A 20,611-nucleotide genomic window follows, 5' to 3' on the forward strand; every position below is an offset into this window, starting at 1 on the left:
TTCTCAAGTGTTTATATCCACCCACTATTTTATTTTGCTGCTCTTAATGTTCACTCTTTACAGAATGACCACTTACCACCTGAATGGTTGCCACTCCTGCAAGTTGTGGTTAATAGGACATATTACAAAGATGATAGTGAGTCCTCCATTTTATTTCTGCTTCTTATGTGTCTTCCTTTATTTGAATTTGAGTTTTACTCCCTTGCTACTAGATTCATAATGAAGATCTAATTATTAGTCTTATTTTCTGCATCTTTTGTTCATGCTGTTAATTGGGACTTAAATAGCAAGAGTTGAAGAAGGGTTCAATTTTTCTTATATGAAATGATGATGGAGATAATGATGCTGCAAAGCAAAGAATATCTATGCTTAAGAAATTGGAATATCCATTATCTTGTCACTAATAACATTTGAAGGTTGATCTAAGTGTCGGTTATGTCTTTGCAACACCATATCTTGAGATGTAAACCAATTGCAGTGTGATCTATTTGTGAATCTATTGAGATCTAAACCACCAAACCTGACCCTAGAAGTCCAACTCTTGCATATGATATTTGAAAAAGAAAAACCTCATAAAGCTCATAGCCAAGAAATGCCTTGTGCTTGAGAAATTTTTTTAAGGCAGGTCTCTTATACAAATCATGCATTTGTCAATATGTTTATCTGAAGTTGCATCTCATTGTGTTTAGCAGTTCTTCATGTAGCATATTATTTCTTAACATAGAAAGATATCTCGAAGACATCTTTCACTAAGGGGCAAGGTACCTTAGAACACGACTTTGTAAGGTTCTTAGGTTAGCAAGTGTATCAGGTCTATGAGTGTGGTGTAATATTATCGGGCCTACCTAATGAGCTATTGAGATCCTTATATTTGGCACCTACTATTGTGTATCACAACACTTTACTGGATTACTCTATATGGCATTTCGGATGGACTGACTAGAACATGTGGTAATCCATACAACATTGTATCAGACCCAAAGTATGGCATCCACATTCACGGATCAATCGCAATGATGAACTAGATCGAATATAGCCTGATTCATATCAATCTGAATATGAGTCCCTTTTGTTTCAGTGGTCTTAGTTTTTATTGAGTGTAAAAACCCCTGTCGTTAGTTTTACCACTGAGGCAACCCCTTGGAGGCAAAAGGATCACAACTTCTGATGTGTTTTTCAAAGTGGGGTCTTGCCATATACTTGCCGGAGTTCCTGTCCTACCATATAATGTCTGACTGTTGTGCTGTCATGCTAAATTTCTTTTATTTCTTGCCATCCAACCAAATTCCACTTTGATTTCATTGTTATATACATGCATCTTATGGACATCTGATGCTTACCTCTATAACAATTTCAATATTTACTGTTTAGAAATTACTGTCTACGTTGATTTTTTATTTGTGATTTCCCTTATATATGATTGTCTCTTTATTTAATATGCAGGGCGCTATTAAGGGTAATAACCTTGCAAATGTGTCTTGTGAGGTGTATGGACGGAGTACCAAGACATGGGCATTGGAGGTATCAGAGCTATCGCAGATTATAAAGTTTGCACAACTGGCTCACTTTTGGACTTGCTTCAATTTGTTGTTCCAAAGATGATGAAGCGTGGAGGTGCTCGTTTTTCATATGGGATAGCTGAGGATTGGATGATCCTATGTACAAAAACCACAAATATTGGTCCAACCATTGGAAACAAAGTGAGAATGTACAGATTTCCCAATATAAGTTATTTCTTCTTCTAATCGGTTTTGATTTGGAATAATGTTCTTTTTTCATTTTCAGAGAAAATTGTGGATAATTGGAAAAAAAAATCTATATCAGTTAGTAGGGTCTTCTAATAAGGGAAAATGTTGATATCTACCATGTTTGTATATTAGATGTCCTTTACATTACTTTTCTACCCCATATGTTGTAGAAAGAACTTTTAACGTGCAGGTTTGGGTAAAAATGAGAACAACTATTCTCTGATATTTTCCATCCATTTTTTGAAATTCTTATGAAATGACAAAACTACCTATTTGTTAACTTTTGATGTTTATCAGGGAGATGAAATAGGTCCAGTCAAAGTTTTCGAATTTGCAAAATGGTTAAAGCTTTTTAAAATATGGACAGTAGTTATTTCTTTGAGATCAATCACAAATAAGAATGACACAACATAAACCAAAGTGCATAGTTGATTCTAACACTATGAAATATAGGAACTTCATTACCTGCCAGTTGTTTCTGCTTTTCAACCAATTATGGTTATTTGCTTTTACCTGTTTGTACGACTGTAATGATGCATGATTATTTTCTCTTCTAGTTAGCTGTAAAGCCCATTAATTGGGTGAAATAATTTTCCATTTTTGCTATTTCATCTAATCAAATTTGTTTGCAGATTACCCAATGCTCTTGACATGGAGATTTATTCCATGTATAGAGTTGGAATCCCCACTGAAAGAGCTTACATGTGTAGGTTAAGCTCCACTGCTGAATGCTACATTTCATTTCAGATCGATACCTCAGCTGAGGGTGGAAAGGAGGGAAGATGTCTGAAAGTTGGGGTCTTTACGGTTGATGGAGATGAGACTACCAATTCTTAGTGTAGGGTTCATGTGTGCTAAAGGTTGGCATGGGAAAACCCGGCTCAATCCTTCGGTTATTCAAACTTACATTAGGGACTATGATCATGCCCCTCCATCAAATCTTCTGGAGGGCTGGGGCACCCAGAGTGGTGCTCATGTTGATATAATGGGGAACTTGGCATTGATTGAGGATATTATTAGAGTTGCAGCAGGGGTTACAGGAGATGACTTGGGTGGTGATCGAGTTTGTTATGGTATCTTCAAGTGGTCTGCAAAGATCGATTTGCAACTCTAGTTTCAACAGGTAGTTCACAATGCTGGTTTATTTTATATAATCCATCAGACTATCATATATAATGCCAAATTGTTGCATTGCTAACTTTTAGTAATTGTATGTGTATAATTCGTTCCGTTTGTGCATTTGGTAACCTTTGTTGACTTATTTGTCATATTTTCAGATTATCTTTTTCAATGAGGGACTATATTTAATAGGTTAATCATTTCATGAAGATTAAGAGGAAAAAGAGAGATCTCAAGCCACTCAAATCAGTCATTTCCTGATATTTTCTCATTCTCAGTCTCCCGACTATTGGAATGCCAATTTTTAACTATACATATCTTGATAGACGACACTGTTGTTGTAGTGATTATTGGAACTAGCACAAATGCTTGCTACATGGAGCGGGCAGATGCAATTATCAAATGTCAATGCCTTCATTGACATAATCTTGGAAGACATGCTTCAGGTATACAAGTTGCACTATGATCAGTCTATTTGTTTGTTAAGGGGACTACTCTAATCTTGTTCTTCTATGGGATTTGGGTTTTCAGATCTTAGACATTCCTTTGAAGGTACGGATGCTCATCGTGAGAGTATGCAATGTGGTGACACGAAAGGTTGCTCGATTGGCAATTGCGGGCATTGTGGGGATCTTAAAGAAGCTAGGGAGGGATGGCATTGCTTCCTTGTAGGCTCCTGTGCTTGTGTAATGATTGTGAAGGGTTTATCGATGATTGTAATTTTGGACTTGTAAATAATGACTCATTGTGACTCTTTTTTGTGTAAATTAATGTGTTAGAGAACCTCGATGTTCTCTATTTGGGTCTATTTTGATGGTAGGTAATAGGTGCGTGGAAAAAAAAATTAAAAATTAATTTTTTTTTTAAAGTTTAGATATCGGTTTGTAACCAATGTCCAAAGTCTCAGACTTAGGAAATCAGTCTTATAGACATTGGATTTTAATTCGATGTCTAAGATATATTTTGTGTTAGTGTGTATTGTTTTATAAACACAGATTTGGAAGTGTTTTTACCTGTTCCAAAATTCTGAGTTTTGGAATGGTTTTTAACTATTTCAAATCTTGATATCTAGAATGGCTTCCAGCTGTTTAAATTCATTAACGACGCCTCGATTAGAAATGGTCTGCCAACCGTTTCATACTGGATTAGGAATGGTTATAAATTGTTCTTAATTTGCATATTTATTGTAGTGGATAATAAAATAAACGGAAAAAATGAAACCGTCCCTCTTAGTATTTTCATATTTCTCCCACAATTTGCTTTGATGGGAGTCGCTGATACATTTGTAGGAGTCACGAAGATCGAATTCTTCTATGATCAAGTGTCCAAGGGAATGAAAAATCTTGGAACTTCTTATTTCACTTGTAGCTTGGTAATTGGGAATTTCTTTGTAATTTTCTTCTAAAAACAGTTTCCAATATCACAAAGAAGAAGAGCGGCAAAGGGTGGATATTTAATAATCTAAATGTGTCACACTTAGATTACTATTATTGGTTTTATGCTATATTAAGTCTTCTTAATTTTATTTTCTTTCTGATTGGTGCTAAGTTTTATGTCTATAATGTTGATGTAATGGAATAGGTAAGGGAGATGCAAAAGGCCACCGAGATGTTTCCTGACAAGGACAATAGAAAGGTCGAAGGATGGGGATGAGTAATTGAACTTCTTGTAATTAATCTGATTTTATCAATAAATACCACACCAATGAAATCAAGCAAACTTGGAATATTCAAGATGAGTGTCTACGTACGTGTGTGATGAAATCCACGAAGCATGTCAAGGGGTAACTCTTGTCCAAGGAACAAATTGCATTAGTAATAATCTGTAACCTCAACATTTGTTTCTTTAAGTATCTCGGGAAGCTCGATCCACATGATGCCTTAACGTTCAAGCATAGATTAAGGTACATGTTAGGTTGTTCTGTTCACCACTCCATTAAATTGTTGGATGAATTTCATGTTGTGCAAGAAGCCTCGCGAAAACTCTTACACACAATATTGATGATTACTTTAAATCATATGAACAAATAACAAATATGTAGAGAAAAAAAAATTCAATCACAAGAAAGAGAAACAGATTTACATGGTTCGGCGATAGCCTACTCCACGGGCAGCAAGGATCAATCCTCTTTATTTCTTTTGTTCACTTCCTTCAAAGAACTACGTACATCTCTTGTTTCTAAAAACAAAACAGAGAGTTCATATATTTTTTTTCTCTCTACATATTGATAGAGACATAACTAAAAAATACGTGTAAAAACAGATCCTAAAAAATAGGATCTCAAAAAACTAAATCCCACTACAAAGGGATTGTGCAAATCCACGTCTTCAGCAAATCCAGCCAACAACCCAACAAATCTCCACCTTGGCGAGATTTGCAGGCCACATGCTCTCCAAATGCAAATAGACCCCATGCCATTCAAAACAACATGAATAAATCATGTTGCCTCCAAGTGCGCCCGTAGGCATCACGCACCCGAAAGTGCTTAAGCATGCAAAATGTTGATCAAGTCCAAACAATGTTGGAACTTGATCCCAGTTACAACCTTAGTCAGCATATCTGCAGGATTATCTGCGGTTCCAATCTTCTGAAGTAGAATGTCACCCTCATCCACAATTTCTCGTACAAAATGGAAACGGACGTCGATATGCTTAGTTCGAGTATGATGAACCTGGTTCTTTGCTAAGTGAATTGCACTTTGACTGTCTCAGTAGACAACAACATGCTTCTGAATAATACCCAAGTCCTCAATCAACCCACGTAGCCAAATAGCCTCCTTAATAGCCTCTGTTACTGCCATATACTCTGCCTCAGTAGTTGACAATGTAACGGTCGACTGTAATGTCGATCTCCAACTAACCGGTCCCCCAGCAAGTGTAAAAACATATCCTGTAGTAGATCGACGTTTATCCAAATCACCGGCATAATCCGAATCCACATATCCAACCGCATGCTGACCAAATCTATCATTCCTCTCAAACGTCAAACCAGTATCCACAGTACCTAGGATGTACTGTAAGATCCATTTCGCTGCCTGCCAATGCCCTTTTCAAGGATCATGCATGTACCTGCTCACCATACTGACAGCCTGTGAAATGTCTGGTCTTGTATATACCATGGCATATATTAAGCTACCAACCACGCTTGCATATGGAACCTGATTCATATACTCACGTTCCGCATCTGTACACGGAGACATCAAAGCGCTAAGCTTGAAGTGAGGAGCTAAAGGTGTACTTACGGGTTTTGTGTTTTCATCCATATCAAAACGCTGTAGCACTTTCTTCAAATACTGTTTCTGTGATAACCAAACTCTACCCTTCACCCTGTCTCTTTTAATTTCCATACCAAGTATTTTCTTCGCTTCCCCAAAATCCTTCATTTTGAACTCATTTCTCAACTGAGTCTTCAACTTGTCTATCTCCACCTTGCTTTTAGATGTAATAAGGATGTCATCTACATATAAAAGCAAATATATAAAGGATCCATCACATTGCTTACGAAAATAAACGCAATGATCAAAATGGCTTCTTGTGTACTTCTACTCTATCATAAATCGATCAAATCGCTTGTACCACTGTCTTGGAGACTGTTTCAAACCATAAAACGACTTTCTCAGTTTGCAAAACCAATTCTCTTTTCCAGCAACCTTAAACCCATCTGGCTGTAACATGTATATCTCCTCTTCCAAATCACCGTGCAAGAAAGCAGTTTTGACATCGAGTTGTGCTAACTCAAGATCAAATATTGCAACCAAAGCTAGCAAAATGCGAATTGAAGAGTGCTTAACAACTAGAGAAAATACCTTATTGTAATCTATTCCTTCCTTTTGTGCGTAGCCTTTAGCTACCAACCTGGCCTTGAATCTCACATTGTCCATCCCTGGAGAACCTTCCTTCTTGGTATATACCCACTTGCAACCAATTGCTTTCTTTTCCTTTTTCGATTTTACCAATTCCCAAGTCTGATTCTTGTGAAGAGACTGCATCTCCTCATCCATTGCCTTCTTCCATTCTAAGCTTTCTGAATTTCTCATAGCTTCTTTGTAAGTAGTCGGAATATCATCATCAATAATTGGGAGTGCATATGCTACCATGTCAGTAAACCGTGCAGGTTTTCGACTCTCTCTCCTTGGTCTACTGGTTGCAATAGAGTCTGGCTGCAGTGGAGAATCCACAATTGGGGCTTCAACCTCGTTTGTACCAGAGTCCTCACCATCTAAATCCCCTGGGAGAATATCACCTGTTTCAACAGATTTCACTGAGATCATTGGAGCCTCAAACTCTACCTTCTGTGAAGCACCTTTGGTTGTGCTATCTTCCTGAGAGCCCTTTTGTGTGTTTTGTCTAAACATAACAGACTCATTAAAAGATACATCCCTGCTAAGTATAACCTTCTTCAATTCGGGACACCAAAGCCTATACCCTTTCACACCTGTGCTAAAGCCCAAGAATAAAGCTTTCTTGGCTCTAGGATCCAATTTACTTTCTTTGACATGAAAATAGGCATGAAAACCAAATATATGCAAAGAATCATAATCTGTAGCAGGAGTTCCAGACCATACCTCTATGGGAGTTTTCCCCTCATTCGTAGCTGCAGACAACCTATTTATGAGATGGCATGCATATGTCACTGCCTCAGCCCAAAACACTTTGTCCAACCCAGCATTGGACAACATACACCGTACCTTCCCTAGTAAAGTACGATTCATGCGTTCTGCCACCCCATTTTGTTGCGGCGTCTCTCTTACTGTGAAATGTCTAATTATCCCCTCATCCTGACATACTTGTAAAAATGGATCTGACTTATACTCACCACCATTGTCTGACTTGAACCTTTTTATCTTTCTGCCAGTCTGAGTCTCAATCATTTTCTTCCACTTTAGGAATACATCAAGGACTTCATTTTTATATTGCAAAGTGTACACCCAAACTCGCCTTGAGAAGTCATCAACAAAAGTGACAAATCAATGCTTACCTCCCAAAGATGCAACTTTGGTAGGTCCCTATACATCTGTATGAACATAATCAAGAGTTCCTTGAGTACGATGAACAGCGGTACCAAACTTGACTCTAGTCTGCTTGCCCAGAATGCAATGTTCACAAAATCCAACTTTACAGGTCTTGATACCTTTTAACAGGCCTTGCTTCATTAATCCTTGCATAGCCTTCTCCCCTGCATGCCCTAAGCGCATGTGCCACAATCTAGTATCATCAGAAACAACTTTGTCTATTCTTTCAATAACTGTTGCTGCTCCACCTATAACTGTACTTCCCTGTAAGAAATACAAATAACTCTGACGAGTACCTTTCATTACTACAAGTGCACCCAAAACAACCTTTAGAGTTCCACCTTCTATAATAATCTTAAGACCCTTTGATTCTAAAGCACTCAAAGAGATGAGATTTTTTCTCAAGTCCGATACATACCGAACATCTGTCAACATTCTAGCTGTTCCATCATGCCACTTCAAACGGATTTTACCTATTCCTTTCGTTTTACAAACATTATCATTACCCATAAAAACTGCTCCACCATCCAACTCCTCAAAGTTGGAAAACCAGTCCCTGTTGGGACACATATGATAAGTGCAACCCGAGTCCAAAATCCACTCATCTGAATGGCATACCAATGATGAACCAGTTAGTGCAAATTCAGAATCATCATCATCACCACATGCAACATTCACATTTGAATTTTTCTTGTCCTTATTTTGCAAAAGTGGACAATCCTTTTTCCAATGCCCTTTCTTTCAACAATAGGCACATTCATCCTTCATGGGAATTTTTCTATCAGATGATACTCCTCTTGTTTTGGAACGAGACTTACCCCGTCTACCAGATTTCCTGTTTTCTGATCTGCCCCTTACAATCAAAGCTTCTGATGTTGCACCTCCATAGGCCTGTTTGTCCTTCTTCCGATACTCATTATTTATCAAAGCATTAGACACATCATCAAATTTAATTTCATCTTTCCCATATAGTGAAGTGGTAATCAAATGCTCATAAGTATCAGGTAATGAATTTAATAGTAACAATGCTTTGTCCTCATCTTCAATTTTAACATCAAGATTCTGTAAATCAGCAAGAATTTTATTATAATTATTCAAATGCTTAGACATCGAAATACCTTTTTTGTACTGGAAACGGAAAAGTTTCTTCTTCAGATAAAGACGATTTTCCATGCTTTTGGTCATGTGCTTGTCTTCTAGTTTCTTCCACAACTCTTTAGCCGAAGTCTCTTTCATAACAAAATACTTCTGATCTTTAGCAAGACAAAGCCTGATCGTGCCACAAGCTTGACGATTGATCTTCTCCAAAACATTATTTTCCATCTCTGCAGGTTTATCCTCAAGAGCAATATCTAACTCTTGTTGAGTCAAAACATTCAAAACTTCGCATTGCCACTTGCTGAAGTTATTTGTTCCATCGAATTTTTCTACTTCAAATTTAGCATTTGAGACCGTAGTCTTTGCTGCTAATACTGATTTAGAAGATGATTCATTTGACATCTTTCCTCCAAATATCAAATCCACAAACAATCACCAATCACAAAAGAAAAAAAAAAAAAAAAAAACTCCAATGCCTAAGTCGCAACCCAGGCTCTGATACCAATTTGTTGTGCAAAAAGCCTCGCGAAAACTCTTACACACAATATTGATGATTACTTTAAATCATATGAACAAATAACAAATATGCAGAGAAAAAAAAATTCAATCACAAGAAAGAGAAATAGATTTACATGGTTCGGCGATAGCCTACTCCACGGGCAGCAAGGATCAATCCTCTTTATTTCTTTTGTTCACTTCCTTCAAAGAACTACGTACATCTCTTGTTTCTAAAAACAAAACAGAGAGTTCATATATTTTTTTTTCTCTCTACATATTGATAGAGACGTAACTAAAAAATACGTGTAAAAACAGATCCTAAAAAATAGGATCTCAAAAAACTAAATCCCACTACAAAGGGATTGTGCAAATCCACGTCTTCAGCAAATCCAGCCAACGACCCAACATTTCAGATAAGCAATTATTTCTGAATTTTTGTTTTTTTAAATTCTCCAACTAGATGGTAAGCATTTTCTTAAGCTTGTCGGACACAATGCTATAGATACATGGTTGCAAAATTAGTCGTGAAAAACAACTCCTTCAAACGTTTTGGTAACAATATTAAAAATTCTGATATTTTTGGTTTCTCTAAAAATAATTTCTTAGAAACATTTTCAAGTATTTATATCCATTAACTGAAAAACAATGGTATTATCGTCCACAAGTTCCATCAGCTTCCACAAACATTGAAAGTAGGAAACTGCTTCTGGACAGCAACTCATTTCTGCCCATTTACAGCTTCTGTGTTTGACACAACGGTTGTGATATTTCTAATTAATCAGCTTTTGGGTTTGACGGAAGTGAAACCAATGGCAACATTTGCTACGAAATGCAAATTTGGACTCCAACAACATTTTTGAGCACCAAAACGCAAGAAACACCATTCAAACAAGTTCCCAAGACACTAACTTAACAAGCCATTCTACCAAAGAAGTTCAATGATTCAAATCATAAATATTTTAACTATTTATTGATTATAAAATAAATTTTCCATCACTTTTATCTAAAAAAAAACCTCTTAATAAAGTAAACTCCTTTAATATTAATAGTGCTAAAATAGAAGCAAGCGAAGCAAAACCAAGTAACAAGATAAATCTGTACTAAAAAAAATAACTTAATGATATTGGAGGTATTTTTTTTCTAAATACCCTCACAAATATTTAATTTCTTAATGCTCTCATCCCTCTTTGAATCTTTGAGATCAATGATTCAAATATAAATATCGACATATCAAATTATTGAGATCAAGTAGATACCACGTCTAAAGTTAGGGTGCCTTTAAATAGAGGGCCCACGGTAGGATCTATCAAGTAATTTTCCCTTAACCATATATTCAACGAGGGGCACGTGAAATGGGTCCCAGTGTTGAAAAAGGATGAACCAAGGTTTACACGGAAAATGACTTGAAAAGACTGGAAAACGTTCTTAAGAAGGCATACTACTTTTTGTGTAAAATTACGCAAAACCCCCAATATCATTTTGAATTTTTCGATGAAATAGCTTGAATCATCTTTATAATTCTTAAAATTACACAAAATGCTATTTAAACAATTTTACTTATATTGCTTTTATAAACATTTACTATCTTCAATAGATGACGTGAGGGAGTTGTACCGAGAAATACACAAGAACCCAGTCACTTGTTAGTTGTTAGTATGCAGTCCATGGTTTTAAAAATTGGTTTTTTGCCTCGTCTAGTCCATGCAAGATACCAAGTCGTCTCGGATGACTTTTCCAATACGTTTGGGATGTCTCATTCAAAAATGAGAAAAATGAACTTGGGATCTTAAATCTTATCCAAAACAAATTACAGTAGCATTTTTTTCCTGACTGAGTCTTATGAAAATTCGTAAAAAAAATCATATTTTATTCTTTTTTTAACTTAAAATACATGAATTATTCAGAATAGTTCAATAATCAGGGAATACTACTTTCATTGAAAAAAAAAAGAAAAATTCATGCACTTTTCAAGAATTAAACGGAAGATTGCTAACAAGGGTCCCCACATCAGGATCCATCAAGTAATTTTCTCCTAACCATCTTAGGCAGGGCATGTCTAGGAGTCAACAAAGCAAAAAAAAAAAAAAAAAAGTCAAGTCAAGGTTTACAATAAAAAACATCTTGAAGGGAGCAAGAAAGCATACTTTGTGTATAAAATTATACAAAACCCCCTACATTGAATAGAAGATTGCTAACAAGGGTCCCCACATTAGGATCCATCAAGTAATTTTCTCCTAACCGTCTTAGGCGGGGCATGTTTAGGAGTTAAGAAGTCAAAAAAAAAACAAAAAAAGGACAAGCCAAGGTTTACACGCAAAAACGTCTTGAAGGGAGCAAGAAGGCATACTTTGTGTGTAAAATTACACAAAACCACCTATATTAAATGGAAGATTGCTAACAAGGGTCCCCACATCATGATCCATCAAGTAATTTTCTCCTAACCGTCTTAGGCAGGGCATGCCTAGGAGTCAAGAAGACAAAAAAAAAAAAAAAAAAAAAAAGGACAAGCCAAGGTTTATATGCGAAAACGTCTTGAAGGGAGCAAGATGGCATACTTTGTTTGTAAAATTACACAAAACCCCCTATATTAAACAGAAGATTACTAACAAGGGTCCCCACATCATGATCCGTCAAATAATTTTCTGCTAACCGTCTTCGGCAGGGCATGTCTAAGAGTCAACAAGACGAAAAAAAAAAAAGGACAAGCCAATGTTTACACCCGAAAACATCTTGAAGGGAGCAAGAAGGCATACTTTGTGTGTAAAATTACACAGAACCGCCTATATTAAATGGAAGATTGCTAACAAGGGTCCCCACATCATGATCCATCAAGTAATTATCTCCTAACCATCTTAGGCAGGGCATGTCTAGGAGTCAACAAGGCAAAAAAAAAAAAAAAGACAAGTCAAGGTTTACACGCGAAAACGTCTTGAAGGGAGCAAGAAAGCATACTTTGTGTGTAAAATTACACAAAACCCCCTATATTAAACAGAAGATTGCTAACAAGGGTCCCCACATCATGATCCATCAAGTAATTTTTTCCTAACCGTTTTAGGCAGGACATGTCTAGGAGTCAACAAGACAAAAAAAAAAAGGACAAGCCAAGGTTTACACGCGAAAACGTCTTGAAGGGAACAAGAAGGCATACTTTGTGTGTAAAATTACACAAAACCCCCTATATTAAACGGAAGATTGCTAACAAGGGTTCCCACATCATGATCCATCAAGTAATTTTCTCCTAACCGTCTTAGGCGAGGCATGTCTAAGAGTCAAGAAGTCAAAAAAAAAAAAATGGCTATGGTGTGAGTTGCCCTTATTAATTCATGGGGTGCTTTTATAATTACCCATCCTTCATTTCCATAAAAAAATTATTCATATAAAATTAAGTTCTTTCATCTTTGAAATGAGATAATAGGATGCTCAACTGTTACTATGAGAGAGAAGATCGTGTGTGTTGTACGAACAATTTAAAATTTGATGAGAAAATTATTATCTTGTAATTTAAAATTTGGGTACAATGAATTGCGTACGTAATTTAGAATATCAAAATATATTATCTTTTACATTTATGCTCTTTTTATTATGTGTGATGTGAATTAACAGTTAAAATAGTCAAATAAAATATATTGTGATTGAAAAGGGCAATGTAGTCATTTTATTAGCTTTCAGATGTAACTAACAAAAAATATTCTATGATTACAATGCTTAATTTGAATCAGTTCAGAACAATTCAAATTAGTAAATAGATAACATTCGTAACACTTAAATTCAATGCTTATACAGTTTCAACAGTAATAGTCTTTCAGCACTGGTTTGCTTAGTTTAACAAATGGCCCCTAAGAGTCTCCACCCAGTCTTAAAAGACTAAGGTTTTAGAGCTATTTCTTCTCCATCTCGAGATAGTTCTGTTGTTGCTTCTTCTTCTGTAGAGTCGAGACATTCTGCGTGGAAGTCTATGATGAACTTAGCAACTACTAATCCCTTTATTGAGGTTCTTGGGGCCAACATAACTTTGAACTGATTGAGTAGTTCGATAGCCCACTTTACCATTTGGCCTAAAGATCGGACTTGTTGATAATGATCTTGAGCGGAAACTCCATTAAGACTTCAATTGGGTGTACTTGGAAATATGACCTTACTTTTCTCATATTATTGATCAACGCAAGAGCCACCTTCTCGAGCTTTGAGTACCGTGTCTCTACACCAAGCAGAGTTTTGTTGGTGAATTCTTTTTCAGTCTTTGTCAAAAAAATTTACAACGTTATTAAATATTTAATGATAAAATTATTATTTATAATTTTTACAATTCTTCTGGAAATAGTACCCAAATTTTTTGGGTCCAAATCTTGATGACATTACTCTAAGAAAAATCGATTAGTAAGACATTTTTTATTGTAATGTCACCATTCATTCATTAAAAAAAAAGGGGGAATGTTGATTTTCATTCAAGTGGGTAAATTTAAACCTCTTGCATTATGCCGGGTGTAAACCTAAAATCACTAATTTTATAGGGGATTTACTAAATTACTCAAAAAAATATTTTTGTAAGAAAAACAATATTAGTTGTTGAAGAAAATAATCAATACCCTTATTACTTGTCAAACACTGGCCTCGTCTCATACTCCAATGGTGTTGACAGAAGATGACTTTTTATATACCTTTTGTGGTCCTAGGAGTATCGAGTGCGTTATTTTTTTGTATTATTGTAAAATCCTTAATTTTAATAAAAATTATATATTATTATTATTATTTAATTATTAAAATTATATATATATATATATATATATATATATATATATATATATATATATATATATATATATATATATATATATATATATATATATGGGTCCCGTTCAACAACAAACATTTGGGCAAAACATTTTTCAAAACATGGGTTAGAGGTTTTGGAATTTGCTCATTTTTGGTGAGGATGATCTCTACGGTGAGGAGATCATCATCACCAAAAATCAGCCCATTCCAAAACTTCTAGCCCCAGTTTACAAGTTGAAAAATCATGGACCGTCCATTTTTTGTAAACCATTTTTGATGGGGTTAGAAGTTTTGGAATGGGCTGATTTTTGGTGATGATGATCTCCTCACCGTAGAGATCATCCTCACCAAAAATCAGCCCATTCCAAAACCTCTAACCCATGTTTTGAAAAATGTTTTGCCAAAATGTTTGTTGCTGAACATTTCCCATATATATATATATATATATATATATATATATATATATAGCTTTTGTGGTCCAAGAGACTAATCTAGTCCAACACTACTTTACAATATAATTACAAATGCATATCTACGTCACAACATTTCTCCAACTCCTTTTAATATTAATCAACTTCAGCTCTTCCTTGCAGAAGAATTTAGAATGATGATTCATAGAAGCCCTTAGTTATAAATTGGAAGTTATGAATTTTAGATTTCTCATAAAACCATAATTTTTTAATCGTAAGCTAGTTTACTATTATATCAATTATTTAATATTTTATTTAAATATAAATTATTATTTGTATTTTCTATAAAATAATTAGAAATTAGATTTCTTTACTAAAAAAAATGTAATATAAATATTTTAGTTCTATTGATTTAAAATAAAATTTCCACCACTTAAATGGAAGATTATTAACAAGGGTCCCTACATCAGGATCCATGGAGTAATTTTCTCTTAACCAACTTAGGCGGGGCATGTCTAGGAGTCAACAAGACAAAAAAAAAAAAAGGACAAGTTAAGGTTTACACGCTGAAACGTCTGGATGGGAGCAAGAAAGTACACTTTGTGTGTAAAATTACACAAACCCCCTATATAATTTTGAATTTTTCGGTGAAATAGCTTGAATCATCTTTATAATTCTTAAAATTACAAGAAATGTTGTTTAAACATTTTTACTTAAATTTCTTTTATAAACTTTAACTATCTTCAATAGATGGAGTGAAGGAGTAACTAGAAAGACCCAAGAGTCAAGTCAATGGTTACTACTTACCAAGTCACTCATTCGAATCTTATATGCCCTCCATTAATGTGGCTATATTTAATTGTTGTCATGTGCAGGGTGGCACATATGTAATCTCAAGGAGTACGTGTTGGTCATACGTTTGAAAGCATAAGCTGGTGGTGGTATCTCAGATGAAAATAAAATTTAATTAATTAAATAAATGTGTAGAATAGGGAATGAAAGAATTATAAGGGGCAATTATGTAACTGTAACTAATAGTGGCACATATGTAATTTCCATATACAAAACAAGACCAGCAAAACGATTCCAGCACGACTCTATAGTCTATGATCCTCTTTCCCACGAAATCATGGAAATAACATAAGAGACAATTCTTCTCTGTTTTGTTTTTTCCATCCAGTCACATTGTTCTCTCTTTCTTCCATGTATTTAATTGTAGTATAAATATTAGATGGTTTTTGATTGATATACATATAGTTAAGAATCAAAAGATAGTCTTTCAATCAATCATGAAGACTACATTCTTCTTTCTTTTTCTGTCTTGTGCTTTTCTTCTTATAAGAATAATGGGAGAAGAGATATCAGTTGCACCTGCAGTACCAGCATCAGCAAAAACACGAAGACTAGTACATGAAGCAAAAGCATTGCTGCACTGGAAAAACAGTTTGATCTCTTATTCTCCTATTATTACTTCTTCATGGACATGGTCTGACCATCTCACCATGGCCTCCACTACTTGCAATTGGATTGGAATTCTATGTGACAATTATTTGGACAGCATCGTGGAGATAAACCTCAACCATTCTAGTCTCAATGGCACTCTTCATCAATTCGATTTCTCGGCCTTCCCCAATCTCACCTCCCTAAACCTCACCTCCAATCTCTTGTTTGGAGAAATTCCAATTCAAGTTGGATTTCTTTCAAAACTCATTTCTCTTGATCTTGGTGATAACTATTTCACGGGTACGATCCCCTCTGAAATTGGAAATCTCTTACAACTCCGTATTCTCCACCTTGGTTCCAATTCACTAACAGGTACTCTTCATCAACTCAATTTCTCCTTGGCCTTCCCCAATCTCACCAACCTAAACCTCTACGACAACGAATTGTCTGGAGAAATCCCATCTCAAATTGGGTCTCTTTCAAAACTCTTTTATCTTAGATTGAGTGGCAACAATTTCACAGGTATGATTCCTTCTGAGCTTAGTAATTTACAAAACTTACAGTACCTCTATCTTAGCCATAACCATATAACAGGCTGTATTCCAGTGGACCTCTTTACTAGTCTTAAGAACCTCCAATTCCTTACCCTAAGAAATAATTCATTGGAAGGACCGATTCCATCAGAAATCAAGTATCTTACCAAACTTCAAACCCTTTACCTGGCAAGGAACAAGTTCAATGGTAAGATACCCCACGAAATTGGCCTCCTCCCTAACCTCACATTTCTTAATTTATCTAATAACCCTTTCACCACTGGGCCCATGCCATCTTGGATAGGCAACCTTAGGATGCTTGAGGTCCTAGATCTCTCGAATACAAGCTTAAATTCCAGCATTCCGAATGAGCTTGGATCTTGCATCAACCTTTCTTATCTTGGCCTGTCATTTAACAACCTCTCTGGTGAAATCCATCCATATTTTCTATCCAATTGGACCCAACTACATTCTTTGGTGCTCGATAACAATAACTTCACTGGAATAATTCCTCCTCAAATTGGGTTTCTCAATTATCTCCATTACTTGGACTTGTCTAATAATAGATTATCAGGGCACACACCCCCCGAAATTGGCCTTCTAACTAACCTCACATTCCTTGATTTATCTAATAACCCGTTTACTAGTGGGCCCATACCATCGTGGATAGGTAACCTTAGGATGCTTGAGTACCTAATTCTCTCTAATACAAGCTTAAATTCCAGCATTCCCAATGAGCTTGGATCTTGCACCAACCTTATTAGACTTGACCTGTCATTTAACAACCTCTCTGGTGAATTCCATCCATATTTTCTATCCAATTGGACCCAACTCTACTCTTTGCAACTCAATAACAATAACTTCACTGGAATAATTTCTCCTCAAATTGGGTTTCTCAATTATCTCCAGTTCTTAATCTTGTCTAATAATAGATTATCAGGGCACATACCAACTGAGATTGGAATGCTATCAATTTTAGAATATTTGGATTTGTCCACAAACAATCTAAGTGGGCAAATACCAAAGGAACTTGGCAATTGTAGTGGGCTATTATTCTTGAAACTCAGTGATAATGAATTAATTGGAGAAATTCCTGAATCTATTTTCAATTTGAGTTATCTTCAAATCCTTCAAGCTTCTCAAAATCAATTGGAAGGACCTGTGCCAAGATGTTTAGGTAATTGCAAATACCTAGAAGTTCTGGACCTCGGAAGCAACAAGTTATATGATACATTTCCATTTTGGATGGAGACATTGCCTTTGTTGCAGGTCCTTGTATTGAGATCCAACAAATTCTATGGTCCCATTGAACGTCCTCAAACGAATCATGGTTTTCAAGTGTTGCATGTTATAGATCTTTCTTCCAATGGATTTACGGGATCTTTGCCAACAAAATATTTCCAAAGCTGGAAGTTGATGATGATGGTCAACGAGTCTCTGCCAAAATATGTTGGAGGTGATACCTACTATAAAATCTCAGTGACACTTGTGATCAAAGGATGTGATAGGGTACAAGATAAGATCTTGACCATCTTCACGTCAATCGATTTCTCTGACAATCAATTCCAAGGTGGAATTCCCGAAGCGATAGGGGACCTCAAATATCTTCATCTGTTGAATTTCTCTCATAATAAGCTCACTGGTCACATCCCTTCATCGGTAGGGAATTTAGCACAACTGGAGTCATTGGATCTATCACAAAACAAGCTCTCTGGAGAGATTCCTCAACAACTAATTCGTCTTACATTCCTTGCAGTAATGAATCTCGGGCATAATCAACTTGTGGGAAGCATACCACAAGGCAAACAATTTGATACATTTTCAAATACTTCTTATGAAGATAATGCGGGATTATGTGGGCCTCCACTATCAAGGCAATGCAAAGACACATATGCGATTTCTCCACCAACAGCATTCCAACAACACGAGGTTTCAATGTCCACAAGTGACTTTGATTGGAAATCTATGATGATCGGATATGGATGTGGGATGGTAATTGGTGTTTCAATCGGATATATTACTTTCTGGAAGGAAAATGGATGGCTTACAAGGACTTTTGAAAGGAAACGACACAGTCGAGGCAAAAGGTTGAAGAGAATACATAGACTTCAGGGAAATGGAAGATGAAGAAATGTAATAAAAAGAACAAGTTTATTTCAAAATTTTCATGAGATGTTGTAGTTGGTAACATTTGTTAATAAAGCAAGTTGTCTCTTTGCCTCTAATTTAATATTACCCACCAAAAGAATGAGAAAAATATATGGTAGAAAATCATGGTATGAGCTTGACTAGAAAATCTTATTCTGAACTTTGACTCTATAAATATTGTGTGATAAGGAATTTTTAAGATACATTTTAGTATAATCTAGCTATGCATATCAAGAACCATAGCGCGTATTACTCACATCTCTTACATGTAGACTTCATTGATTAAGACTCATTAATTACTTCTAACTTAATCCCATCCACAAAAACTGAGTTGTAAAGACAATTTGAGTGATCCTTATCTCATATACCTTTTTTTTATATCAATAAATTGGGGCCATATTTACTTAGAGAAACCATGATGGTGTTTTAAGCATTTTGAGATTAGGGAATACATTTTACATGGGAAAAACTCGTAGTGAAAATACATTTTGATAAAATTGCCTAAAGAATCCAAGAGTCTTTACAAAAGTCACATCTAGTGCAGAATTATAATGATTTATAATCGAGTTTTCTACTTAAACAGAACACCCAAGAGTTCAATAGATTAATTACAGAAATGAGTACAGAAAGAAAAGACTCAAGACAGATGACCCAAAATAGGAGAAATACATTGAGTACCATTTTATAATTTAAAACAACTCAGGTTGATGTGCAATACAAGCTCTCTTTTAATAACTTAAAACAACACAAATTGGAAGGTAATAATCTGTTTGAAACATTTAGTTTGATTGGAAGTAATTAGTTGGCATAGTAGTAGTCGTAGTTTGAACAATATTGTTAATAACAATATTCTCTTATGTCATCCAACCCCCAAAACTAAAACATAGTTTTTGAACTAAAAAATTCAAGTCAACTTGGATGACCAACTAGTTTCTTGAAAATCTATGGAGACTTTATGTTTGCATTATCATATCTATAACAGTCAACTTGGTCAAGTTTTGTAACATAGATCAAGTATTTTCAAAAAATTACTAGTGTTTGGATGGCCAATTCTCATGGTGGAAAAATCACCTAGAGGCCTCTGAATCCAAGATGACTTACCCCTCGAATTTGATTTATCTGTGCCATGAATGTTTTAACCTATCCTTTGGTGGATTTACACAACAAAATCGGTCTTATTAATAATTTTCTAGTCACAAGATTTACGCATTTTTTGTCATAGACTTGGGAGTTGAGAGTTGGGTTTTACTTGTTAAGATATCCCAACTTCACCCTATAACTGGAATCCTAATTAATCACCCATGGTATTGTCAACTTGTTTCAAGTTTTCAAGCACATTACTAGGAAGGCATCAGTGACCATTACCCATTGCATTGCAGGTTCCTCAACAAAGCCGCCGTAAAGACCACTGCAAGCAACCTGTGGATGCTATGCACAATGACCAAAGTTGAGGAAACCAAGCAAATGATAAAAATGATTCTGATATTAAATGCTCTCTATGTTGATTAGCCTCAAAATCTATGACCGATACTTCGCGCCAGCAAGGGATAATAAATAAAGGGAAAAAATGAAACCGTCCCTCTTGGTATTTTCATACTTCTCCCACAATTTTCTTTGATGGGAGTCGCTGATACATTTGTAGAAGTAGCGAAGATCGAATTCTTCTATGCTTAAGTGCCCAAGGGAATGAAAAGAATTGGAACTTATTTCACTTGTATCTTGGGAATTGGAAATTTCTTAGGAGTATTCTTCTAAAAACTGATTCCGATATCACAAAGAAGAAGAGCGGCAAAGGGTGGATATTGAATAATCTAAATGTGTCACACTTAG

At 35.5% G+C, this 20,611-nt stretch overlaps 2 protein-coding genes across 19 annotated transcripts in view; both read left to right on the forward strand.

The window, feature by feature from the left end:
* Positions 1-3,605, forward strand: part of LOC147382935 (phospholipid:diacylglycerol acyltransferase 1-like) — a 58,746-nt gene extending 55,141 nt beyond the window's left edge. For 7 of the 18 annotated variants that reach the window (XR_015173264.1, XR_015173267.1, XR_015173263.1 and 4 more), the window contains 4 exons: positions 64-136; positions 1,444-1,700; positions 2,381-2,871; positions 3,026-3,205. Coding sequence is in view for 10 of the 18 variants with exons in the window: in XM_086427416.1 (XP_086283542.1) it covers positions 1,509-1,708; positions 2,381-2,585 (405 nt within the window). In the remaining 8 variants the exon portion in view is untranslated. The other 11 variants (XM_086427416.1, XM_086427410.1, XM_086427411.1 and 8 more) reach the window with 4 other exon arrangements.
* A 12,207-nt stretch (positions 3,606-15,812) lies between these two features.
* Positions 15,813-19,073, forward strand: LOC147382939 (uncharacterized). Its single transcript, XM_086427059.1, has one exon. The coding sequence runs from the start codon at positions 15,947-15,949 to the stop codon at positions 18,758-18,760; it is 2,814 nt and encodes a 937-aa protein (XP_086283185.1). The 5' UTR covers positions 15,813-15,946; the 3' UTR covers positions 18,761-19,073.
* Positions 19,074-20,611: the final 1,538 nt, after the last annotated feature.

The sequence above is a fragment of the Akebia trifoliata genome, chromosome 16, assembly GCF_017979445.1.
Source record: "Akebia trifoliata isolate Shusen 1 chromosome 16, ASM1797944v1, whole genome shotgun sequence".
Taxonomy (NCBI): Eukaryota; Viridiplantae; Streptophyta; class Magnoliopsida; order Ranunculales; family Lardizabalaceae; genus Akebia; species Akebia trifoliata.

Bases quoted from the DNA above. Each gene is read 5' to 3' on its own strand.
- LOC147382939 (XM_086427059.1), top strand. From the start codon at position 15,947: ATGAAGACTACATTCTTCTTTCTTTTTCTGTCTTGTGCTTTTCTTCTT.